At 41.3% G+C, this 27,392-nt stretch overlaps 1 protein-coding gene across 9 annotated transcripts in view; it reads left to right on the top strand.

The window, feature by feature from the left end:
- The window catches only part of KIAA1217 (KIAA1217 ortholog), a 372,473-nt gene that overhangs the window by 166,910 nt on the left and 178,171 nt on the right, over positions 1–27,392 (top strand). For 6 of the 9 annotated variants that reach the window (XM_032180908.1, XM_032180909.1, XM_032180907.1 and 3 more), the window contains exons 1-2: positions 15,393–15,472; positions 20,426–20,709. In XM_032180908.1, the coding sequence (XP_032036799.1) occupies positions 15,403–15,472; positions 20,426–20,709 (354 nt within the window). In that variant the 5' untranslated portion in view covers positions 15,393–15,402. Of the gene's footprint in view, positions 1–15,392; positions 15,473–20,425; positions 20,710–27,392 lie in introns of those variants that run through there. The other 3 variants (XM_032180898.1, XM_032180902.1, XM_032180901.1) reach the window with 1 other exon arrangement.

Raw genomic sequence — 27,392 nt, 5'->3', positions numbered from 1 at the left:
AAGTTTTGAAACAGGCAGTGGGTGGAGATCAACCTATTTGCTCAGTGCTTTGGGACTTTCCATGGTAGGAAACTGTTTGTTTAGTTTTGCCAAAATTGCATGTATTTCATTGGCAGGACATTGAGCCATTCATGTCATCTGATGACCACAAAGTGTAAAGCTGGGACAAGCCTTAAAAAGAAGGAGCAAGAGGGGAAGTGACTTCTCTCTCCTTCTGCTGGGCTGTGTGCTCTAAGGGACGGCAGCTTCAATGCCTGCAGGAGGTGGGTGCTTGCTTCCCTAGGTAGCCAGGCTGATGGTGAGCAACCATCGGCTGTAAACCCTCTGCCCCTTGCCACCCCAGCTGCCCTGTTGCCATCAGCTGTGAGATCTCGATCATTTAACCATGCCTTCACCTCTCCATAGAGCCATAGCTTTTCTCCATTTGTTTTCCTGTGGGGAGCTGTGAAGGACAATGGAAGATATTTTGTCAGCACAATATGTTGATGGTGATGAACCAAGAGAGGAAAGGAGAAGGAGCTAAGCGGGCAGTCAAAGTGTGCTCGTGTGTTTTCGCATGAGAGGGGGAGTTGTTACCTGGTGCCATGCAGTGCATGGACTTGAGGTCCCCATGCTTCGCAGCAGAGCCCAATGTCTGTTTGGGTTGGGGTCACAGCGGAGGAGGAAGCGCTGTCTGCAACTCTTTTGGCACAGCCACAGCAACTGCTCATAAAGTCTTATGGAGCAGGCTTCATGCTTTGCTTTACAAAGCCTGGCCAGGAGTCATGCAACAGCTCCATCTGGTATGGGATCGCAAGCAGAAATGTAGGGTAGGGGAAAGACAGACCATCCTCAGCCTTGTAAATGTGCATTTACGATGGTGAGAGTCTCCTCTGAATATGGGCTGCATTAGATTGTTTTGTTTTGAGAAAGAAGAGTTTAAGAAGCTGATTGTCTAGTCTGCTGGCTGCGGAATGCAATGACGGAGTGTTGGGCAAAAATAGAAATTGGAAAGTCTTTATACAGAGAATCAGGGACGTGAGCCTAAAATTTAGGATTAACTATATGCTTGGCTCTTGAGGAAATCAGTCTTCATGGGAATCACCCCCTGTCTAAAATGTTGTGGAAATGTTATTATGAGTATTAGAAGATTTCTGTGTATAGGCAGTGCATGCTTTTTTTTCCAAATAAAAACTGAATATTATTTTATTTGTAGAATTACTTAGGGAAGTGTGATACCATCCAAAGAGCCATATGTGCAGATGCTTTCAAGAGACCCCTATGCTTCCTGTGGAGAGCTGCCCAGTGAACAATCAATGTTCTTATCAGTGCATTTAGTCCAGCATGTGTGTTGCTTTACAGCCATGGAGGAACATCTCAGGAGGCCAATGCTGCCTTTAAACTAGGTGTCTACAATGAGCAGGATGAACAATCTGCAGCAAGTGCCTATTTTACCTCTGTGCTTTACTGTGTGAATGGCTTACCACAGCTGCCTGTACTTTTGATGACTAAGGACAGGTGAGGTGAGGCAGGCTACCTTCCCTTTGAAGAAGGAAGCTCTGGGATTCTCAGGTGGTATCTAAGTCCCATCAGCTGGGAAGTCACACACTTGATCTTCTCTTATTTGCAGTGTCCATATTGCAGGTGGGGTAAAACAGCTCTAGAACAACCTGTGCTTCTGCCTATCTGCAGCTGCCTTTGCAGTCTCCAGTGGAAGACAGACTTGGCTGCTTTGACCAAGCAGCAGAATGCAGAGGTTGCTTATGCAAAGTGTCATGACCCATGTGTGCTCCACACCCATGAAGCTTTTGTGGTTTGTTTACCACTTAAATTTTCTGGGTCAAGACTCACTGAGATGCATAATTGTGTATCCTGTCACATGTGCATCATTTTGGAAAATAATATTTAATCATACAAATTAAATGTTTATAAAGAATCTTCTCTAACATATCCCAGCAGTTCCCTGTTACTGCTGTAGCTTGAGGCACATGACTCTCCTTACTTCTCTGATATGCTTCTGCAGTTAACACAGAAGTACATAATTGTGGGTATGAAACTGTCATTGCTTTCCCGTAAGTTTGATAATTCAGTAAGAATTGCTTTCTAAAGTACTTGAAAATCTAATGAGATTCTGGATAGGCCACTTTCAAGTCAGCCAGTCATAACATTCCTTGAGAAATTGCTAGTAAAAAGTTTCTTACTGTGCATAGCTGCTTAATAAAAGGTGTATTATTCTTTGCCCTTGAAAAATCCCCTGACTAAAAAAAAAAAAAAAAAAAGCTCTCTTGTTTTCTGGGAAAGTGAGGGCAGGGAGGTGGTTAGACACTCTGATAACCTGAGGAAATATGAAAAGCAAATTTCCAAAGAACTACAGGGGCAAAACATCTGATGCCTTCTTTTTGTCTCATATTGCAGCAAGAAACAGGCCAGTTTAAGCAGCTTTGAAAAAGCAGCATAGGTACTCATCAGTGGATAAGATAATTCTCCTGTCCCCCTCCCTTTTGTGTGGATGCAGATTCACACACCAAGTAACCCACTGTCTGCTTTGGGGGAAGGCAGTGAGCAAAGGAACCAGACCTCAGTTACTGCCACCGAGTCCCTGCTCGTGTGGTGGGGAGCTTAAGGAGCTCAGGGGACCTTGCTCATCTCCACACGTCTTCATGGAGAGGTGGTGTATGTTAGCATGGGCTGACAGTCAGATTTAATTCTTCTAAATGAGTGAATTACAATAACCTCCTGCTGCCAGATTCCAGTACTGTGCACTGATCTTTAAGTAAGTTTTGACTGCCCGTACACTGGGTCCTGGATCCCAAAAGATGGGGAAGGGTGAGGGTGGCTTGGTGCTACCCTGTGCTTCAGTCAGAGTCACGGCACCTAAAGTCCTCTGCAGTGGCCTCTCTGTAGTGTGGAGTTAATGAGGGAGAAAGGATGATCTCAGCCCCCCAAAGCTGTGCTGATCCCTTGTACAAAGGGTTTAATAGCCTTCTGACACTTGGTGCTATCCAGAGCTACAGATGCCATGGAAGATTTGCCCTGTATTGTCCACCACCTCTGTGGAACAGCTGAAGCACTGCAGATTCTTTCTCTAGCTTCCACTACACTAATCTTCCTGTGTAGTCAAATATTTTGGACTTTTTTTTTTTTTTTTTTTTTTTTTTTTTTTAAACAGATGAGATGATATGACTTAATTTATTGTATGCCATTCATCCTCTCCCATATCCTCTCTCCAGGAGGAGATTTCCGTACAATTCTCACTACACAGCAGAGCATTTTGATTGCATCTGGGATTGTTATTTTTCTGTTGTAATGTTAGTGCTTCTGTTTCATTATGTTTAGTAAGTATGACAAAGTGATACGGTCAGCAGTAGTACTTCTTGTACCTCACTGAATGTAAGAGCAGTTGTAGAAGGTTAGACAAGAGATCCAGCCCCCAAATCTGTCTTGAATGGTGATGGTTCCCTAAGGAAGAATACAGGACCAAGGAGAGTACATAGTGATGTTTCTGGAATATCTTCCAGCTCCCACCAATAGACAGTTAATAGACTATTGGGAAAAAAAAAAAAAAAAAAAAAAAAAAAAAATGATGATGGCACTTTTGTTTTTAAGAGTGCTCCATGGATTATTTTTTTTTTCCATTAATGTGTTAATTAAAAATAAATAATTAATTAATTCTAAACTCTTGAAAACTCAGCAACTCAAGTGTCCTACAATAAGAAGTTGCCCAGCTTACCAGTACTTCATAGAATCATTAGGTTGGGAAAGACCTTCAAGATCATCAAGTCCCATCACTGAGCCATAGTGCTCTGTGAAATTAATATTCACATCTACATGCTTCTGAGTCAATAGCCTACTTTGTCTCATTTGATGCTTCTAGAATCTGTATTGGAAGAGACAATGAACAGTCTTTCCCTATTCAGTTTCTCTTTGTCACTCATGTTTATAGACCTCATCCATATGTTTGACTCATCTGTTTTCAGAAAGGAGAGTCCTACATTATTTAGTTGTTCCTTGGGCAGAAACTGTTCCACAACTTTGATCATCCAGGCCACCTTTTTTCTTGGCATTTCTCTATCTGCTATATCTTTTTTGACCTGGAGTGAATTAAAATTGCATGCAATATTCAAAATGTGGGTAGGCTGTGGATTTGTACAGTAGCATAATGGCATTATCTGTCTTGTTCACTATTCTTTTCCTAACGTTTTCCCACATATACTTGTTTTTTTAATCACTAATGAGATTTGAGCTGAAATTTTCACAAAATGGTTATAACCACAAACTCTCTTTCTGAGTGGTAATAATCTGTTCAGAGTCAATGTGCATCATTTCACATTTAGCTACATGGAATTTCATCTATCATTTTACTGCCTAGTCAGTGAATCTTGTGAAGTTTCTTCCAAGCTCTTGCCTTTTCCAGCTAACTAATGTTGGTGGCTGCCTGGACCAATGCAGATTTCTCTGTGTGATGCCACTGGTAATCTCCCTCCCTAAGGAAATTTGTCTTTTTATTCCTGCTCAGTCGTTCCTATCTTTATTATTTATTTATTTATTTATTTAATCCATGGGAGGATCTCTTGTCTTTGTTTCTTTACTAAGAGGCGTTGATACATGCCCTGTAGAAATCCAAGCAAATGGTATCTGCTGCAGATCACGTCTGTTCTCTCACTGGCTTGGGAAATGGAAATGCAGTTCTGCTTCTGCTTTCTTTGCCCCATATGATCTTCAGTTTCAGGTTCTCTCTGCAACATTAAATCACTAATTTCACAGAACCCTGTTTGGGTTTTGCTACTTGCCTAATACATTGTCCACATGCAACATGTTGAGGATCCTGCTGGGGAGTTACATACACTGCTTTCTGAAGTCTGGAAGAGTGTTTATGGTTCTTATTTTAGCTCCATCAGCAAAAGAAAATAATGAGTGATAGTGCCTCTGTGGCTGAATTTGTGGTTTATTGAAAACTGTGGCAGAGCCCACAATATGAGGAGAGAAAATAATGGCTGATTTTAAATTTCAGCTGTTGGCTGCAGCTGCAGCTTTCAGAAAGCTTTTCAGCCTGGTGCCTGCCCCACTTTTCTTCCTTTTACTGGAAGAAGAAGCTGAATTGCAACACTGAACGCCCCATTATGTTTTTAATACACAAACACACATCAAATGGCCTGGTTCTGAGCATAGGTGTTATTAGATGAACATTATTTAAGAAGGGTCTGAAGATATAAAGATTTTTTTAAATTATTTTTTAACTGTGAATGTGTAAGAACATGTTCAAAGTTTTTTTGTTTCTGTTTTTTTTTTTTTTTTAAAAAAGATGGTGAAAGAAAGACTCTTAAACTGTCTGTAGGAGATTGAGTTTTTATATTTATCTTTTATTGAGATGTCATTCCCTCGGTGAACTAATAACCTCAGAATTCACAGTTACTTGTCATGTATCACATGAAGCTGCTGTGTTCTTACAACTGGTGACAACTTCTGCAGGATGAAGGGGAATTAGTCTTTTACCAAATGAAGAATCCCTACAGCATGGCAGCCCCATGCTGATGAAGATAGCCAAGGAACCGAAAACATGCTACCTTTCAACAACTAAGGCTTTATTCATGTCTTGAAGACACCCCTGAGAATTGCGTAGAGTTATTTAGAAAAGGTATTTAGTGATGACTTGCAAAGCTCTACCACAGTCTTAATGCCCGTGACTAAAATCAAGTATAGTGTAAGGCAGTGTTGAAAAAGGGCCTCACGCTTGCCATAAGGCCTGTTGTGGCCTTGTCCTCCAGAGGGATGTTTCTCAGATTCCTGAAGTCAGAAGACCACCCAGTTTTTTCCACACACAGTGGGGAAAACAAATTACCTTGTTTTATGGCTGGGAAAGGAAAGCGATTGGTAATTGTTGCCTGTAGCATTTTACCCTGTAATTCTGGTTTCCAGTCTGCATATTCTGGCTGCACTTAGCTCTCCTTTGGAACACTACTCAGAGTTGATTTAGGTGTTTCCAGCGATGTCAGACCTGTAACCCCATCTGTCTTAATTTCCTTTCTGTAGACCATCTTCTGCACTTACATTTATTTACTCCTAGAGTCTGCAGACTAAGAGTTGTGCAATGCTACTATAGAGGCAGATGACCTCAAGGGTCCAGGAAAGACCTTTGCTTCTCTGGACAGCCACTCAGTACCTATTTTTCCCTCTCAGTTCCATATGGAGATTCTTTGCTGGAATCCAGCTGTTCTTGATTTGAGCTCTTACACCAAGTCTCCTTGAAAAAAAAAAAAAGGCTTTTTTTTTTTTTTGAGGGAGGAGTCTTGGTATAAGAGCACAAAAAAAAAGCATTGAATTAATACTACTCATGGGTTGCAAACTCATCCTTTGCTTTCCTAATGCCCTCTTCCAAGGACATTCTTGTGCTACTCTCTGCTGTGAGAGAGGATTTATGGGAGCTTATAAAACTGAAACTGGGGCATGTAAGTAATATTGCCATCTTGCGTCAAAGAGATTTCAATACTTCTTTCCTTCAAGCACTTTGCCCAGAATTTCATCCAACTGATACAAGGACTTAGATGCCATTCCAGCTGCAAGCTTGGAGTACTATCTCTTAATGGCTGTTCAAGAGCAAAGCAGCAAAAGAGGGGAAAAAAGGATGTGAATTTATCACTTGACCTTGTTATGTTAATTATGAAAGATTAAGGCCATAGTATGAGAATCAAAAAAAAAATAAAAAAAAATTAAGTAATTCACAAAGTTATGCTTTGTAGATAAGGTGGGTATTAGAAATACAGAGTATTGGAGCATATGCATATGCAGTAAAACCTGTCTGTTACCAATTAATGTTTAATAACCTTTTCCTTTGGAGTGAAGAAAACCTGTCACTACTTACTGCCTGTACCCTATCTTCAGCTATGCTGCATGTAAAGGCATGTGCTATATTATGAGAGATATTTGTATATCTTAGTGCAGACTTGCACATTTGTAGAGGCAGATAACTAATACAGTGTCATTTTATGTTGTCAGAGGAGAGCTCACCTGTGAGCCATTACATTATTTGAAAAGTTTTTGTAAGACGTGCTACAAAACAGTTGGAATTAAATTGTCTTGGGTTATGTATTTATTCATGAGAGAGATGGAGGCTCTGCCTCTGAATAAGCTTAAACCTTGTATGACACCTTTCTGTGCTGACGTTGCTTATTCTTCACTTCACCTCAGGCAATTCTGCGCGCCTCTTTGCAGCCTGATGAGACGGATCATTGTTACTTCTTCTCCCTTTTTATCTTCTGCGAGTGCTGCACAAAAGGAGCAGAATTCCCCTTGTAGGAGAAATAGGATATGACACAGGAGTTGTGTCACTACAGCTCACTTGGTGCTCGGACGGTTTGCCCTTGCTAGCCCCGGAGCATGCTCTCCCTTTCTGGGAGGAGGTAGCTGTGGCTGTGCACGTAGCCCAGGGCACTCTGCTCGTCTCCCAAACATTCAGCAGCACTGCTGTTTTCTGAAGTAAATTTGGGTTATGTACTTATTTATTACCGCTACTACATTAAATTCAAAAATAAATCAAAGTCTCTGATAATCCTGCCAGCTCTATTAGGGGATAGGAACGCTAGAAAGAAGTGAAAAGAAGAGAGGAAAAGATTGTTTTCCAAGACTAAAAGTGAGACTAATGCATGTTTTCAGGAGCTCAGTTGATGGAGAGGAGGCTGTGAGGTGGCTTTGTCACAGAGCACCGGCCCTTCAGAACTGGTTGGTCTGACTGACGATGGGAGAAAAGTAGGTCCCATCAATGGAAACTTGAATTAAATCAAGTTTACCCTGAAGAAATAAGAAGCAATTTCTTAGTAGCGAGGGTAATTAAACATCAGTCAATTAACCATAATGTAGTCTGTAAAATGGAAGTGGGTGTATTGAGAAGCCACGTAGCCTGGTGCTACAAGGTTTGCATTTACTGTGGTGGCTGGTGCAGGGTGGAAGGTCACAGCAGTGCTGCTGCTGCTGGATGTAGTGTCTGAGCCATCAGCTCCATCAGCTGCCTCCATGGGCCAAGCACTGAAATGCCCCCAGATAACATGCTTTTAACACTCACAGCTCTGTATTATAGACAGTGATTTTAATCAACTGTTGGATTTCAACCTTTCAGCTGGTAATGTTAGGCGTGGAGGATTTCCATCCCCTCCATGTACAATTGGCTAGGTATGTTCTGAGATGCTGTTCTTTTTCCCTTTGGGTTTCTTTCATGCATAAAGGACCGTCTGTGCTGGAGGCAGTGGCTAGATGTGTGTGCCACAGCTTTGAGCTTAGGATAGTTTTGTTTTGCTTTAAGGTGGATGTCTAGCTCATGAAATTTAAGGCAGAAGACAGATTTTTTTCCAGGTTTGTGGAGCTTGATGCTCTTTACTGTCTTATGCTGATCATCTGAGTAGATCTCATCACAAGGTCTGGTGGGGTTTTGTTTCAAAAGCACATTCTTGTTTGAAACAAACACTACTGCAGTTGCAGCTCCTGAGATCAGCAATATTATGTTCATCTCAGGTCTTGTTCATCTCTTGGACTTTGTGTGAGGATTCCACATCAAATGCAATGGCTTGTGACAGATGAGAAGTCAGACAAGGTAGTCAAATGGTCCCTGTTGCCCCAAAGCTGTGAAATCCTAAATACCAAAGGGGTTTCGTGTACCTGAATTAAGAAGTGTGCCTCCCAGCAAAACAGATTGGATGGAGGAGCAGGAGTACCTCTGCTGTGAGCTGCCATTGCTTTCTTACTAATCAGCTGTTTTAGTGGTAGCATCAGCATGGTCTGGGAAGGTCAGGGAGGCACTTTTCAGGAAAGGGGATGTATGCGGTGTCGAGAGGTCATTAATATATTTACAAATAGGAGGAAGTTTCCCACTGGCATTCTGCTTTCACATCTGCACTCAGCAGTGGTGCTCTCCAAAGAATGCAAACGAGAGCCCTGCAGACAGGAGCCACTGGGGCTGCATGGCTTAAGGCACAACCTGTAACCATCCACACTGGGTTGGAAATTGGATCTGTGTAGAAACAAAGCTATAACAATTTATCCCGTTTCTCTTACCTCTTTTATTTTATTTTATTCTTTTTTCTGTGTAGTGTTGCACTTGTGGCAGGGTTCAGGGAGAAACATGTAAGAACAATTAAAAGTGTCCAACTTGAGAAATGGCAATCATGTTGCTCTGCCCCATGATTTTAGTATGAGTTTTGTAGAAAAAAATATTTATTGCCTTTAACACTGTGGGAAGAATAAAAGAATATATGATTGGGTACAGCTCAAAGACCAACAAATATAATATTGTTCTAAAAGAAAAAAAAAAAACAAAAGCAAAAACAAACACATAACTTTAAAGAAAAAATCACCATTGTGAATTGTGTGAATGCTGCAGGTTGGCAATACTGCTACCATTATGTTAATTCCTAATCATTAATTACTAATTATTTTAGTTAAACCATTCTTTTTGGTATAATATTTATCAGAATTGCCTGCTGATAGGCAAGTCAGAAAGATAATCACAACATAATTTCACCAATTACATTATTTTTAGACCCAGACTCCATCAGAGTAAACTTTGTATTTCTTATTAATTCAAGCAGTCTCCTGACAATCTTGTAAACTCATGCATTTGGTAATATCTGAAATAAAGGATCTCTGATGTTTCTTCTTGAGTATAATTGTACTTTACAGAGAGCATCTCTCAATACCTTTGATCACTAAAACCTGTTATCTTGTACATTCATGAGCAGATCCTGCAGACACCCACAAAACCAGCAATAGTGAGTGTTTCAGGCATTGTCTCTTGTTTTGGCACTGCTGAAAAGTTGGACCAGTTTGAATCCAAACTCTCACCAGAGCTGTTTGAGTGAATTCATCCAAAAAGGAACTTATCAAAACCAAAGTGTTTTACACTGGGGAAAAATTGAATTTGAATATAGAGCAGATGGACTTAAAAGTGACCTTCTCCACTCCTTTCCTCCACCTCCCTCAGAAACAATTCCCCACATTGTTCCTTCCCACCCACATACTGCTTTTTATTTGATTAAACTCTTGTTATTGAAATTTCCAAGATGTAAGGCACGTTTTCCTCTCATGGAGTTGTTTGTTTGGTACCTTACAAAAACAGATGTTCATATTTTCTATTTCAGTGTTTGCAGGCTGTTCTTATTCTTTACCATAGGTGATACTGTATGGAAAATGTGACGTGCAAAGAGCTGGCCAGGCTGGCAGGCGTGAAGCTGCAGCGTGCCAGGGTCTTCAGTTTGAAGTGAGCTGCTCTGCAGCAATGCACTAATACCGGTGTTAGTGTGGTGGGATGGCAGTAATGGGGTAAAAAGTCTGAGATAAGGTGTTGCATTACATGAGTCAGAATGTGTAGTGATGTCTATTTAGCTCTCTTACCTTGGGTAAGTCATGTTAAAGTGTATCTAGAGTTAGCTGCTTCTTGTCTGAAATCAGAAAGAGAGATATAGCTGTGGGTAAAGGTGACTAACCATCATTTTTTTACCTCACTTGAATGTCAGTGCTTTTTTCCTGATGACCACAGTCCTTTTCCTCAGGTTGATTTAGGGCATGCACGAGTGTTTATTGCTTCCAGACCTTTTCTTTTATTTAAAAAATTGTAGGAGGATGAAGGAAACAATAATAAAACATGGAAAGCAGAAAAACTAACCTATTTCACATGATGTAGCTGTCCAGGTGTGACAGTTGTTAGCTTGAGTAGAATATCTTTCCAAGTGAATGAAGGATGCTCTGGTACTTGACGACGTGTAGGGCACTTAATAGCCTTTTCAGCTGGAGGTGGGCTAGGACACTGCATCCTTCTTCATAATTGCGAGTTCATTGCTGTCAAGTGACAGGTGATTAGTGCTGCTCCCCAGAGCCCAATTTGAGATGGAATTGGAAAGATGACTGCATCTTCTGCCTGAATATCAAATGTTCAACCTCTTAGTGACTCTTTTTAATAGTTGTTTTAGTGATTAAGGCTGGTGGTGGTGACGCCTGTGATTTTCATGAATGATCATATAATTTGGCACCACTGTCAGCCTCTGAACTTCTCTGAAGGATTTGAAACCTGTAGGTTGGACAAGACATGGTTTAAGCCTGCAGTGGAGATGTATAGAGAAGCTCATAATCATTTTCTTGTTTGCTTCAGTTGGAATAGTTCAATTTCACTCTTCCAGCTAATTTTTTTCCCTCATAGGTATGACAAATTGTAACTGAACTTGGAAGTATGAAGTACGAATACTGAAACTCCACGATTTTTTAACAGCGACAGTTATTTCACTACAAGTAATCCTAGAGGTTGTATTAGATAGTTTGTCATTGTAAATTTTCAAATCAAATCCAATTGTTTAACTTTAATTTAACCACTTAACAGATTAACCATTATCCTTGGACTTGAAATAGGAACGAATTCACTGAAATCCCTTGCAAAGCAGAAGAGACTAAATGATCACAAAGCCTCTCCTACCCCCTGCCTTAAAAAAATCTGATTTCCCTGATACCCAATACCAAATTATTAGGCAATTACTCTTAAGGTAATATAAACCTTTTTACCTCTAGATTCTACTTGCATGGATTCATATGGATAGACCTGTGGTTATTTACATTTCTCTTGTATGAGCTAGAAGTTAGTACTATATCATACTTGATAATATACGTATCTGAACATAGTCCCTTTCTTTTAGGAGTCTATTTTAGTTATTAAGGATGGAAAGACCACACCAAGGACTGAAGTGAATTCCCTGAGCACAGAGGAGAATAGAGAAGTGCTTAGTTTCTTAAGCCTCCCCACTTCAGGTCTAATATTTGTTTTCTTTCTGGGATACTGCAGGCTAGACAGTACCAGGCCGCTTCATACTGGGAGCATTCATGATGTATTTCTCAGCAGCTACGTGACTTCACATGGACACTGAGATAGGTTTTTAATTATGGGATGCTTCTTCTGATTTAACTATTAATAATTAACTTCCTATTTTTTTTAGCTATGAATAATTGCTAGAGCCATAAAGGCATTGTTGTATATTATGAGTTTTACTAATTGAGCGAAGCCGGTATTTGTTAATTGTTCCTTTTATGCACATGCTAAAACCAGAAGTGTTTAAGTCGCTCTGGGACATTAATTTTGAGCGCAATTAAAACAGCAGATCCTGTTAGCAATTGTTCTCCATGCATTGTTTTGATATTGATGGGTCCAGATCTGAGCAGAGTAATTAAAAGGAACTACTGTTATTGTTGATCCCACAGATAAACAAATCCCGATTGCGTGCTGTGAACTGGTTAATCAAGTTTATTTAACTTGGTGGTGGTGATTCATCCCAGCAGTTGTGCTATGTAGCTCTCTATTTGAGCCTAACAGTATAATGGTTCTGTCTGTCTCCAGTTTCTCAGCTGCTAAAGGAATTTCGTTAATTCTTTTAAGTAAATTTAGGTAACACCTTAAAGAATGGCCTTGACATATGGTAGTTAAATCCACTTTGGGACCAAGAACTTCCTTCAAGAGAGAATATGGTTTGAGATTGCATTGTCCTGACTGTTCTTTTCATGAATGGTGCCATCCTGAGCAGCAGCTGAGGTGATTATGTGAGGCTGGGTGGGCTCCTTTTTTCAATATTGATGATACTGAAGCATGCCATGTTTAGTCTCACTTTTTGGCAATGTTCTTTAATCCTGTTTGAGAGGCTACTTCTGTAGCTGTGGTAGTTCTCCCGCAGTGGCACCCACTTTACAAGTCACACATCCACAACCAAATAAGCAATCTCTCCTAGATCACCTCTGTGTTTCAAGGGTCTGTGTGGCTCAGGTCCCTTAACAGCATCAGCAGTACCATTATCTACTGTCACTCCCAGCATTGGCAGCACCTTACTGCTGCCTAGGCAGCGATGGTTTCAGACCATGGGTTTGTACAAGCTGTCCCCATCTCTGCCACCATCCCAAGGGGCACCTGGCTGCTTGGTAAGACATGTAAAGGGATGCACTATTACAGGTCACAAGGCTCTCTGTTGTGTGCTCTTGGCTGTGGAAACTTAACAGTGCTGGCTTAAAGCAGGTATGTTAGTTCTGACATTTATTTATTTATTTAATAATCTTATATTTTTAATTAATCATATTTATTTAATAATCATTTTCTAGTTTTGTTTGTTTTTTGTTCTTCTTTTTTTTTTTTTTTTTTTTTCCCCTACCTTGGATGAAGGCAAAGCTTCCTTAACGTTCTACTGTGCACTGATGTTTTAGTCTTATTAAGACACTTGGTAAAAACCATACTGATCTCCAGAGCTAACACCATTTTCACTCAAGGCTACAGAAGTGCCTTGATTACTTACAGGCATTCATAGCCAAGTATGTTCTGTGCTTTCCCTTGCATTATTTCATGGGTAGGCCTTTTTAAATGCCCTCACTTTTTTCACTGTCAGTTTCTCAGCCCTGTCTACAGGTGATATCCTAGTACAGCTTCCACATTGCAACTGTACTAGCTTTCTTTTCCCATCAGGGATTTCTGAGTTATTTTTTATTTGTTGAAGGAGGTGGTGGTCAGTGATCCCTCAACGCATTATGTTCCTGTATGAGTCCTCTTCTCCTTCCAGCTGGCTGAGTATAACTTGCAAGAGGCTTGTAACACTTGTCCAGACTAAAAAACCTCGGTGTTAAAGGCACATTCCTCAATATCACAAAAGGCAACATCAGATAAACAGGCTGGCTGGACATCACTTCTCATCCTAAAATAGTTCCCAATCAGAATCAGCAGAGATTAACCCAAGGCCAGTAAAAACAGTATCTAAATACAATGTGTATCTCACTGTTTTCTTAATACTGCAAAGCAACTTAAGGAGTATTCTGTTGGGAACACTGTACTGCAGGCCTTAAATAGCAGTGCTAATGTTTAGATTGTATTTTCATCTTTTCTGTGTTTTCCCTGCCAGATTTCTGGGACCTTTGCCAGGTTCCAAGACAATATAAAATTAATTGTTAAGAAACAAAATAAATATTTGTTAAGTGGTAGAGAATACGCATGCCTGATCTAATGAACAATAGTTCTTTGCATTTATTAATTGTTGATAGTAATTCATACACACAATTTTTCTGTCTGGACAGGGGAGGATTGGGGCACGAAAAGAGTGATTTTCCTTGAGCTTCTGTATTGAATTTATATATATACACAACATTTCTGCGTTTAATAATCCAAGTAGACAGGGTGACATTTCTGCCAGATAGAGATGTAGGAAATGTAGGAGAATTTTCCTAGCCTGCCTGGACTGGGTGGTTGAGAGGTCATTTCAAGCAATTTAGCTGATGTTATACTGCAGTGAGTGTTGGAGAAAGCTTGGAAGACCAGATTATGCTAGGTCAGTTTAAAAAGACATCTGAGATATTAACTGTTACTTGGTGTTGCAGTATGTGGTTGGTTTAAATGAGAAATTGCTTATTTTTAGTAATACCTCAGTAATGCTTTGTTCTTAACCTACTTCAGAAGTTGTCTGTGGATAAACTTTCCGGTCTTGATGCTGTAACTCAACACCCGGTTTGTTCCACCTTCTCTAACTCTGTATTGCGATCCCAAAAGACTAATTCGGCCCGATATTCTCCACTAAATCAACACATGTGGCATCTGATGGAATCTGTGGGATTTGATCTCACTCTTCTCAGGCACATTATTTTTTGCCTCGCAGCCCGGTGGATCTATCGGTTCGCAGGCGGACTTCCTGCTTCTGATCTGCCAAAAAAGAATTAGTTACGTGTTTCTCTATGCTTTGCTACTGAGGCTTCAGAATCCCTCTAAACCCAAGCCCCTGCTTACATATTGCTACCATTCATTTTTATTGGCTTCGCTAAAGTTGAATTCCTCTATCTTGATTTTTTCCCTAATTCACTCTCCGAGCAGCTTGAAAGAATTCCGCCGAAAACAAAACCTCAAAGCGCTCGTATAATGAATTACTTTCAAACGAGACGCTAGGAAAGACAGAGGAGCATTTATCAGGAATGCTTGTGGGCTCGGTGGTTACGAGCTTAAAAAAAAAAAAAAAAAAAAAAAAAAAAAAAAAAAAAAAACAACACTCGGTGGAAAGCCTTTTGTCCCATGACGGAGATTTGAAAGGCTTCGGCTTCGGATTCCAGCGGAGGCTCGGGCCTGTAATCACGCCTGCAATGTTCCCCCCTCAGAAGGCTTCCCGGGCAGCCAGCCGGCGCGGGGCTCGCCTGCAGCCCAGCCCCGTCACCTGTTGGGGCCCGGCCGGAGGAGGGCTCGGGGGAGCCGCCCGGCCCCGCCGCCCACCGGCCGTGCGGGGGCTCCGCGACGGGGCGGGAGGGCCGAGCCGAGCCGAGCCGAGCCGGGCTGGGCAGAGCCGGGCCGGGCTGAGCCGGGCCGGGCTGTGAGCCGCGTTACCGGCCCAGCCTGGCGCCGCTCGCCCCGGCGCTGCACTTCCCGGCTGCGTGCGGTGGGCAGGGACAATGGAGGAGAAGGAGAGCCAGAAAGCCGAGCCGTGCCGGGCTTGCTCCGCAGACGGCAGGCAGATGAAGGGTGAGTAGGAGCAGCGGGCGGAGATGGAGTTAGGGGTAGCCGTGCCCCTCGGGACCGCCCGTGCTGTCGAAGCGTGGCTTTCCTCCCTTTTGCCAGCTCGCTGTCACGGGGGAGCCGGGCTTCGCGGCCGATCGCGCTGGAAATCCCCCGGGGTTTGCACCGGAGCGAATCCGGAGCGTAGCCGGCGTGGTTTACACGCGTGGTCGCCCAGCCGCTGCTGTGCCACTGGGTCCTGCGTGGGGCAGCCCACGTGGAGCGCAGCGCTCAGGCGGCGTGGGGAGCACCCGATCTGATCTGCACCGCTGCCAGGAGTCCTGGAGCACCTGCGTGTGCTCCCTGCAGGCACCTGAGAAGTTTTGCTGCCCACAAAATGAGCAGCCTGCGGTCGAGTGCGTGTGGTTTGGGAAAATCACACAGCTTTAGGAACGTGTAGGACCAGAAAACACTGTGTAGAGAACTTAATTTATTGATTGTTTTCTTGTGGGGGTGCGTTGTCTGGCACTCTTTTGGCCATTTTTGAGGTTAAAATCCTGGGCAGTGCAAGTCGTGTGCATCAGTATCTGTATGCTTATGTTTAGTGGCAAGGAAATCTTCACTTAAAGGATGTACCTAAATAGGGAGAAAAAAAAAAGCCATCGGTAACATAGTTCTTTTGTGTGGGTCTGAAAAACAGGGGTCTGACCAGACCCATCCTCCAATTCTCCAGAAGTTTTAATGCTAAAAATTCATAACCAAATTGAGTAGTTTTATCCCACATCCAGCAGCTACACTTGAAAATCTGTTTGGAAACAGGCTTAATTCCAAAGACAATGCAGTAGCTAAAACAGATTCCCAATAATCTCAGAAGTGCTGCCAGCATAAGTATAATGGAGGTAGGTTTGATTCATGCCCCTAAAATTTATTATTATTATTTTTTAATACTTATGATACTCTCCAAGGCTCAGCTTCATGGTACCAGTATGGATCAGACCCATACTTGACACTTTCAGAAATTTTTCTGAAAATGTTCTTGTCTCTCATCACCTGGATTGCAAAACATGATATTAAAAGTTTCACAAAATTGTGAGCAATAGAGCAAAGTGACTTTCCTGATCTTTGTAGACTTTATGGAGCGTGTGTCTGGGAAGAACTGCGTACCAGGATGCATTGAAGGACTTTTTTTTTTCCTTTTGGTTTCCAGTTTATGGCACTCATGGTACTCTTTCTGATAAACACAAACATACTGCTTCTGCAGACTTGGACCTTCCCTGTTTTACCCACTGTAGTAATGGGTGAAGTTAAGAAATCTTGAAATTACTTTTCAGATCAGAGGAGCATCTCAGCTGTTACCCAAGGCTTTGGATAACCAAAGGTCTCCTCTGCCAATCAGCAAGTCCTCCCTTTTTTGCTCTCTAGCCTTGCTACTCTACTCAACAGAAAGATCTTCAGCTCTTAGCTTCTGAACATGAGGGAGGGAGGGACGGAGACAATCTTATCTAGCACTTCTCTTTCTGTGTTTTCCATTGGCTCAATTTACTCCTTTTCTAAAGAGAGTGCTTGCATAATTTATCCTTTCGCTACTCCTAGCTGTCTTCTGGGAACCATCACATGATCCTTCACACATTTCACAGTTATCTGTGGGGACTGATTTTCTAGGCCTCTTATCTTCACTTGGAAGATATGGACAGTTTGCCCACACTGTTATTGAGCAACTCCAGGATCCAGAACATGTCTCTTAGTTTCTCTTCCTTGGAGTGCCGTGGTATAGAGCTCATGTGCCCGAAGTACACAGGAGGTATTTTGGCATTCCACTTCATCCTTGCCATCAAAATTATCTGTCACTATCTAGGAAGTAGTCAGGGAAGAACTTAAACAACTGCTATGCAAAAGACCAATATTCAAACATTACAGAGAGTTTGATTTCCATTTCAGCAAAGATGGATAATATAACCCAGGGTAGCTTGTTTGTTCCTGATCTGCATTAATTTGGCAACAAAATGGTATGGCAGCTACCACAGCATTGCAGCTAGAGCAGCAAGAAAGATACATGCTGATGTGTGCTGCAATATGACGGGACCTTGCCCAGGTCAGCTTGCTGGCAAGACTGGCAATTAGTTTGCATAGTTTGCATTCCTTTCTTTTCACTGCTATTTATATAGTATTTTCCAAATATATGAAAGAAAAATAATAGAATTTGTTGACCTTTCTAATACAGTATACGAAAACTATGTTATGTATGATTCTTTCTCAAGGTTTCACGCAGTAACGGATAATTCTGAAACACTTTGCTTGATGTGTCTCAGTATGTTTCAGATAATTAGCTTTTTCTTAAATTACTGAGATGACTGAAGTGCAGAGTATAGAGAGACTTTGCATGAGACAGATAAAGGAGCTGAAATCCAAATTCATGAGGTCTCGGTTGTGTTTCTCAGTATAGCTTTACCTGCCTTCTTGAGGAAGTGCCTGCCACCAATCCAATGACTGAAACTGCTGCTGTGACAATACTTTAAAGGTCTGTGCAAAATTGCTGTATTCAGTCACCCACACTCACGCTCACTCCCTAGAGCTCTAAGGAAATCCCTTATTTATGTCCAAGACCTTTGTTCCAGCAGCCTCAGGGATATAACCTCTGTGCTCTTGGTGCAGCAAATTAAGATGGTAAATTCTAGCAAGCCCCATCCCACCTCTTTACTCCCATCTAAAATCCATTGAAATGACCATGCAGCTTTCAGAAACTAATTTGACTGTGTACATCTTGAATAACCATGCTTGCTTCTTGCAAGTAAAACTCTTTTTTGCCACTTTTCTCAAACCAGCCAAGCGTACCTGGCAGTAGGTGCTCTGAATGTTTAGTAAATAGAGAGGCTGAATATTTTTTGTAATTCAGTTGTGCTTGGAAAGGATGAAGTGTTCTGTAGCCTGGAGAGTACGTGTGCATGTGTACGTTTGTATGTAGGTGAGACTGCTGCTCTGAAGTTTTTACAAGGGTTGTTCTTCTAAAGAAAGTCTTGCAAGAAATGAGCTAGAGTTGCCTCGTGCTGTGTGTGGTTTTTGACCTTGCCTGTTTTTTTAAAGGACCAGAGAAAAAGGGCAGATTGAGGAAAGAAACCTAACTTTGCAGTCTGAAGCATCTCACAGGTTTGTTCCACCAGTTCCCAGGGATGTGAAAGCAGGTGAAATAATGTATGGGGCTGCATAGCGGTCTGCATCCAAGCTGTCCCCCAGCAGCTGTGCCATGCTTTGTCTCCAGTGCTGCAGACCTCAGAGATGATGTTTTGAGCCCACCTGAGAGCCAAATTGCCTCAGGAACCAAGGCTGCTTCCAAAGCAGTGTCTGGATCTGTGCTGCTCAAAGCATAGTGCCACCTACACCCTCTGGGCTTCTGTTTCCTTTTCTGGTTTCAGGATAGGTTTCCATGAATGCAGACAAGAGGATCTGCTGATATTTTGAAGTCCATGAGCAGAACAGGGAGCTTACAGAAACATGTGGTCTCTAAGGGACAGCCTTTCATGGCCTGGTCCTGTTAGACCAAGGGAATGGCTTCCCCATTTAAAGTGTTGGGACTGCGCAGAGACAGCAGCTCCACCGATGGAGGATTTACTTTATTACCAGGGCTTGATATTACGTGGGACTTGGCAGGCAAGTGACAGTGTGCGCTGGGAGGTAGAAAAATACTCAGAATAAAATCCTCAGGCAAGTGGTGGGCAGGCTGTCAAGCTGACTGAGTGAACCATAAAAAGAAGCGAGTAGGTGCCTGTTTCCAAACAGCAGTGCCGTATGAATGGCAGCACTCGGGGGAGCCTGTCGCTGGGAGTAGAAAGGGCTGCGAGTGGAAAAGTGTCAGATGGAGAAAAATGGAGATGTATTAAGAATGCATAGAGGAAAGGCCTTGCTGCTCCTGGGGTCGTGCTGTAAAGGGTTAACCCTAACAGGGACGCCTGGGCCTGCCCAGCACAGAGGAAGGCCACAGGGGCTTGGAGAGGCCTTTTCAATGCTGCTGTTTTCTTTTTTTTTTTTTTTTTTTTTTTTTCCTTTGCTGACAAAAGAGTGAGGGATTTTTCAAAGGTATTAGGTAACAAGGCTCCAGACTACACTTCTTCATGCACCAGAGGGTTCATGTTACACAGTTACCTGAAGATAAGCCAGCACTTACCCTCTGTGTCTGCCTATCTCCTTGCAAAAATAGTCATGGTCTTTGGTCTTAAAGTAGATTTTAAAGTTGTAAAATTTATCTGAGTTTTTTTTTTTTTCCTTTTATATCACTCAAAGTTTGCTTCTTTTTCTGTTTCTTGAGAAATGGTTTATTGAAAGAGTGATGTTGTATTTTCCAGCCTGCTGTCCTGAGACATATAAAATCCAAGGGAGATCTGTGAAATTTAAAACCATACCGCAGTCAGAAATTGAGGGGGAAAAAAAAGCCTCCAAAACCTTGTTATTATTTCATAGGTGTTTCTGAGCATGTTGAAAATGCACTGAAAAAAGATTAAGGATTTCAAATCTGCTTTGTCAAACACATTTTCTTGGTTGGTGTCCATCAAAATACTGGTTACAGGGCCATTAAGTGTACTGGAGGCTCCTGAAGAAAACTGGTCCTTCTCCTAGAAAGCATCCTGTAGGTTTTAAAGGTCAGGGAATAAGGGCCCTGTCAGATCTTCTTTTCAAGTCACATAATGGTAAAGATGATATAAAAGGAACATCTACTTTAATCATGTTCACTTTTCTGTGAGGCAATACCGTGGTTCCGTGTTAGAAGTAAGTACAGTGCATAGCTTATATAAACGATTATTTCCAGGCTACTTATTAGAACATATATGCCTAATGATGCAGAACATGCCATTGAATGCTACCAGGCTTTTAAAATAACCTAGCTTTTTTACCAATCTCACTATTTTCTTTTTCATATTAATGTGAATGTCGGGATTAAGTTATTAAAATATTCTGTGTTTTTTTGTTTTTCTTGTTTTTTCTTTTCAGACCAGGGAAAACACAGTTTGCATGTAACATCACTAGACGATGCAGAATGTCTCCGATCTAAGGAGCTGTTTTCGACTCTGAACAGTCACACTCCTAACTCCAAGTCCTCCCGCAACATCCCTCGAAGACATACAGTAGGTGGCCCTCGCAGTTCCAAAGAAATACTGGGAATGCAAACCTCGGAAATGGACAGAAAGAGAGAGGCTTTCCTTGAGCATCTGAAACAGAAATATCCCCATCATGCTACAGCAATAATGGGACACCAGGAGAGACTGAGAGATCAGGTATGAGAGTAAAATTCGTATCTTGCTTTTTGTTAAACAATCCTTTTAACTTCTACAAAAGTGAATGTTACCTCACCATAGAAGGTGAGAATGTAACAAAGCATAAACAGATTTTTTGTTTGATGTAGCTAGAGTTCAGTTTCTCCCTTGAAATCTGAAGAAACAAAAATAATGATCAAACTATTTAATATTACCTTGGAGTTGTTTGTTGAAACTGACATTTTTAGGTGCTTTTAATTTTTTTGCAATATACAGGGAGAAAGGGATGAAGGTGAGACTCTTGATCTTAGTACATCGCTCTCCAAATACTTTTCACAGCTGAGGGGAAAATATGGAACAGCTGTTAACTTTTGTTACATTTTCAGTATTGGCACCACTACCCAAGAGAAAAGAAAATATCTGAAGACCTTGTCTGTATGCTTTAGCTGGCTCTGTTACCCTTTCATTTGCTTTCTTTTCTATTTTTGAGTCTTTTAATACAGAGTGGATGTATCCACAGGTATCTGCCTCCTCCAAAGTGTCTTGAGATCAACATCAGTCTGCCAGAAGCATACCTTAAGGTGGTTTGCCTTTTGCCTGCCTGCAATTGCTTTTCAGCAGTGAGAAGTAGATTCAGGGTCAGAGAAGACGTGACATGTTGATGTATTTCTCCAAACAGGTGGAGGTTGCTGTCACACTGACCTGAATTCAGGGAACGCCAAGCAAGGGACTGTTCACAGCATGGCTCTGGTTTTGGGTGCAAAGTTAGAGTTTAATCTGTTAAACCTTACAGACAATCTACATTCTATTCCATAATACATTTTTTCAACAAACCAGCAGAATTTAGACTTCGCTCTTAAAAATCACACATCCATTATTCTCAGTTTAACAAATGATCAACAGAATACCTCTTAAAAGTTTTTTTTTCCCCTGATGTTTTGTAGGTATTTCAGCACTGGCAGCAAATTAATTGTAAGTAAGGAATAAAAACAGGTTGGCAAGATATTGTAGTCTGTTACAGGAGTACTTACTGAATTCCTAGCATCTTTTGAAGCCTTTAGAGCCTTTGGAGATCAGAACAGTTGTCACTCGGTACCTCCCCCTTACAACTTCTCTTTGACGGGGTCTCTAGAGATCCCAAGTGCTATCCCTGCTTTGAGCACAACTGCTAGAATCCCGACATACCCTGCTAAAATTGCTGCAAGACTTCAGCTCTAACAAGGATGATCTATTCCTTATTTTTAAAACAGCTTCCCTGCTTTCCTTTGAAAGTCTTGACACCCCCCCCTTATCTCTTTCATGAACTTTAGTGACTGTGTGGAATGTGCTGGGTGGTGGATAAAGATAGCATACAAATTAAATAAAGGGGGTGGGGGTTGAAATTCGGAGATTAGATCTTCTGGAGTCATGTAAATATTTAGTTCCAGTGTTGCAGACACTGCAAACCCAGTTTGAACAGCCTACAGCATTACACCCTACACATTTTGTAATTTGATCCTTTTCTGAAGGCAATAAATTACAGAAGGAATGCAGTAACTGTTCCTGCTATTTGTTTAAAATGTGTCGTCCTTGCTAATTTATTGAGGGTAAAATTATGTGAACGTCTCCTGCTTCTATTTTTTGATGATTGGATATATGTAGGGTATGTAATAAGTGTGAGCTTTAAAACAAAATTACTTTAAGATTATCATTAGAACATCAGACTATCTTTCTTGGGCATGGGAAAGACTGAAGACTCCATCCATTCAGCATAACTTTAAAAAATTGTAAACTGAACTGAAGCCATGTTAAAAACATAAATAAATGTATCCGGTTGATTGTAAGAAATTTGCATAGTTGAAATGTGTCAAATGTCTGACTCATCAGATACAGTAACAGATTGTTATGGTCACAGCCTTGCAGCTCTGAGGTTTTTTTCTTACCATTTGTGTCTATGCTTGCACACCTGTGTGTCTGTATGTGAGTACAGGTAGGAGTATGTGTATACAAATATGTATATATGAATGTATAACGCAGTCTTACTTAGCAGCTTCGTGAAAAAAAAGCAAACATAACTTTGCTTTTAAGAGTGTGTATGTGTGTGTAGCACAGAGACTTCCTTTTTAATTTCCATGTATGTGTATGTATGTGTTTAGCAGTGATACAGAAGACACAAACTGCATACACGTAGTAAGTATGCATGTGTAACATACATACGTCACGTACAAAATTGGTGAGATGTGTGGGAGGACGTGAATTTAAATGTCACTGTTAAAAATAATTTTCTAGGCTGCTTTGCACTCTTCTTGTTTCTCAGCTACTCCAGTATCTGGCATCATTATCCATGGTGGGAATTTCCCCACTGTGAAAGATCTATCAGGGTAGTAGCCAACACGACACTATTTTCTAATCTCTGTGTCAAACAGTGCAGCTGGAACATGAAATATCCCGGTATTTACAGTCAAGAGATTGTCCCTTGGATATCATGTCATTTGTCTTCTAGGTTGCTCTAAACCCTGACAAGTCCATAACCAAAAAAAATGGGCCAGAAAATCAAGATTGGTAATTGTTTCGTTTTTGTGAGCTTTCTTCTCAGGTCTATTTCAACCATCGTATCTGAGTATAGCAAACTGACCCCTAGTTTGCAGCAAGTAAACATTAGGGGAAAAAAAATGTGTTTGATGTTGTCAGGTCATATTGTATCACCTCTGCCAGCAAGGTCAGCTCTGAACATTGTACGTATCTTCCACTACGTATACTACGTATTAATGGTTTCCTCCAGGCTTCGTTTATTCAGATAAATCCCTCCCTGGATGTGCCTCCTTGGGACCCATTTCTACTCTGATAACCAACCGCAAATCAACAGTACAATCACAGCCAGGTAAAATGTCAGTGAGGATTAGTAATGGTTAGCTAATATGGTGACCTGAAACCTCCCAGCTGTGCACACAGATAGTCTCTTCCCCACCCCACAGGTTTGCCATCCTGCATGTGGTATCCTATCCTGGAAGGAAAAGCTCGTGCAGACAAGGGCTGCCTTTATTTGTGGAAGGGCTTTGGGATATGGTTGCAAGGCAAATAACCTACTGCTGTGTAACAAACCAGGGGGTGCCCCCCAGCCTGGTGGTTTTTCTTCACACCATGCTTTGTCCCTTGCAAGCCAACCCCATGGCTGGGCACCAAAGCACCCTCTACCTGCACACCTGAAGAGACGAGGAACAAAATCCTTTTATTTATATAGGTAATGCAAGCTTTGGCAATAGCTTCGGACACCACGCATCTGCCAGGTCTGCCTGATCTGTGTTGATGAAAGCAAGGCGCTGACAGAATCTCCAGAAAAGCTAGAAAGGAAAAAAAAATAAGAGAAATAGAAAGGTGGTCCTGTGAAGTTCAAGCTAGGGTGGATGGTCTGCCGCTGCGCTCGGGCAGGCTGTGGTCACCCACCCAGGTGGGGTGAGCCTGGTCAGCCCAGGAGAGGGCTGAACAAGTGCAAGAGCGGGGCCAGAAGCTCTGGGGATGAAAAAGAGTTTGCGATTAAGAGGTTAAAAATGCTAACCTTGCCATGGGAGGGGGGTAATCCATGCCGTGAACCTGTTTTACAAGTCACCTCGGTAAGAAAAAAACCTTTCTGAGGGGCAGAGAGCAAAACCGAGCATGGAGAAGTTTTTCTGAGCCAAAGCTTTTGAGCGTGCCTTTAAAAAAAGGAGTTGGAAGATGTTTGCCGCGCATTTCTTTTGTTGTTTAACCAGGGAAACACACTGCAGGACTGCGGGACAGGACAAGGAAGGGTTGTGAATGACTCAGCCTTTCAGCCAGGGCTCTGTGAAGTAAAGATTCATTGGCAAATAAAATCAGATTTCCGTCAACTTTAAAAAAAAGAGGGGGGAAAACCCAACAACCAAACCCTCCTGGTACGTGCGCAATGCCGAGTGCCTAGAAAATGGTGGTGTTTTTTTTTTGTTGTTGTTGCGTTCAGTTAGGTCTGAACATGACAGGTAACTCTGGCATCTGGGCAGGTGTGGTTAAGGTTTCCGTGGAGATTCATGATGTCATGCTTGATAGAGCATGTCAAGGCAGCTAATTTCACATGTAGATGTTCAAAAAGTCCCATAGGCCAGGAGTGAGCTTTATGCAAATACCAAAGTTACGCTGCAAAAGGGCGAAAGAAAATACGGCTACGAGATGGAGTGCCTCTTACCTGGCAGCTTTCAAGGATTATTACAGACTTCACCATAAATTCAAACTTTTGGAAGTAAAGGAGGAGGATTTCTGACCGTCTCCCTGGCCTCACCTCTGGGATCTCACATTTCGGTAAATAAGTCTTTTCTCTCTCTGCCCCCACTGCAAAAAAAAAAAAAAAAAAAAAGGCTTTTGAAATCGTGGAGTTTGCTTCACCACGTTGCTCCTCCTGGCAGCAGGGCTGAGTCAATAAAGCAACTTTTCTGGCACGGCACATTCCCTTTTCTCTTTCGAAAATGAGTTCTTTATTGAATGAACTGAGAATTCGGAATTATTTGAGAGGTATTGTAAAGTATTATGTTGATTATGTGAATCATGCTGCAAAAATGTCCTAGGTAGTGTTTTGGAGGAGAAACTAAGAATTGAGACACTGTATTTATTTGTAGATTATTGCCAGATGTCTCTCCTTTAACTGTTAAAATAGAATCCTAAAATTACAACAGCTTTTATTCCAGCATTTGAGGTCTGTAAAAATACTGAGGGTTTTAAAAATTTGTTTATTTCTTTATTTTTACAGATCATAGTATCACTTGGTCAAACCGAGTATGTTTTGATATCCTAGGGTAAATCTGAAGCATTTATCAATAGATTGTTCTTGGGCAAAAGTACATCTTTTAAAGGGCAAGCATATTTCAAGGTAAAAGTCTAGCAATAGAAATATTTATAGCTAAAACCAAAAGTTTGTATGGGCAAAAGGTGATATTATCAGTTCCCCTAGAGAGAGAATAAAGTCCCTGTGTTCTTTAGGAACCACTCTTGTGCTTACATCGACCCAGACAGATGAAGTAAACATCAGTACCTGAGGGGTAGTCCCCCCATTGACTTTGCTGTGCTATAACGTGAAGCAGGTTTAGTTTTCTTGGTCCAAATTGCTCAGTTTGGAAGGGGTTAGGTTTAGGTGGGAGGGGGTGGGAGGTGGCAGTCGCTAATGTCCAAGCTTCAGAAGGTGAACAGAGAAAAACTGTAGGTTCTGCCTAAAGGCACCTGAGAAATGTAAGCTTGAAAGAAACTTCAGTTCGGTGTAAATCCTCAGTAGATTTAGTGAGTAAGAAGGCTGCAGAATATTGTAAACACATTATCTAATTCCAGGTGAAAAAACAGTGTATAAAGAATTTCTGACATTCTGAATTGCTTGATCAGGGAAGGTAAAATAAACTTTCTCAGAACCTGTATTGATTATTAAAAATAATGTATTTGAAAGGAGTACGAAGTGAAGAAATCACTAACTAGGGCTTTATTGTTTTGTTTTTCTTTTCATTTTTCTCCTCATGGCTCTTTTGCTTTCACACCCCTAGATTATATCTTGAAACCAAGCCAGTAATGGGAATGTTATAGAATTAATTTCAATTTAGCCTTTCTGTAGAAGCCTGAGTGTTAATTATTTAGTACTAGAATATGTACAAATGGCAACTTATCAAATGAACTGGCATATTTTCCATTTGTTACATTAATGGTGGTTGATGCCATGGAATATGGTAGGGAGAAATTGATTTAGTGTTAATATTGTGTTAATACTTACCTGGTCTGTACTGATAAAGTTAGGAAATGACATTTGATTTTAAGATGTACATCATATTTGTGAAGAATGTAATTTTATTCTGGATATATGTTTCTGCTGATCTTTATTGATAAGAAAGTCCATTTCATTGGATTATGGATTCTCATACTACCTTGCATAATGGGTTATCCAAAAATGCCTATTTTTGTCTGAGAGGTCAGTGCTGTACAGACAGATGTTATTGATATTTCAGCATAGGGTGTAGTTTTTTTTTTGTTGTTGTTGTTGTTTTGTTTTTGTTTTTTTTTTCAGTAAGATGTTTCAGAAGATTTCTGTGAGCTCTCACTTCTTCTCTGCAGAAGGGTTACTACCTTGCTTCTCAAATGAGAAGACGATTCCCCCTCCTCCCCAGTTAGTCTTTGTAAGCCCCACGGAGCATGTTTGGGAATGAGGGACCCTCCCCAGCATCTGCACGTCCCCTGTCTCATGTACCATCTGGTGCAACAATTTACTGCTTTCCAGTGCCTCAGTGGTAAGGGCAACTGCTCCTTTTTACATTGTTAAAAGTGCCTAAGTAAAGCCATGAAAATGAACATAGGAAACATGATTGCAAGCTTAAATCTCTGCTGGAATCCAAGCCCTTAGCTTTTGTTTATGGAAGGACGTGAGATGACACGTCCATTTGTTTTGAGTTGAAACATGCTCTTTAGCCCCCAGATAATGCTGTGATTGCGAGATACTTAAAAATAGCTAGATAGATAAATGAACAAAGGGCTGGTTCATTAGGGTTTACTTTGTATTCACTATAAGTGAAAATGGTTGAGGAGGACAAATGTTCCTAGTAGAATGGCTCAGTGGAAAGTCTTTCAACTTTGTATTTTAAAAAAAAGTAAAGCAAAAGTATATATTAAACTACTAGCCCTAAGGTATCTCTTGGTATAAGTGGAGTTTAACTAGAATAATAATAGTCGCTTTGATAAACAAGTTC

The sequence above is a fragment of the Aythya fuligula genome, chromosome 2, assembly GCF_009819795.1.
Source record: "Aythya fuligula isolate bAytFul2 chromosome 2, bAytFul2.pri, whole genome shotgun sequence".
NCBI lineage: Eukaryota > Metazoa > Chordata > Aves > Anseriformes > Anatidae > Aythya > Aythya fuligula.
This window is presented reverse-complemented; position numbering and strand designations above follow the sequence as displayed.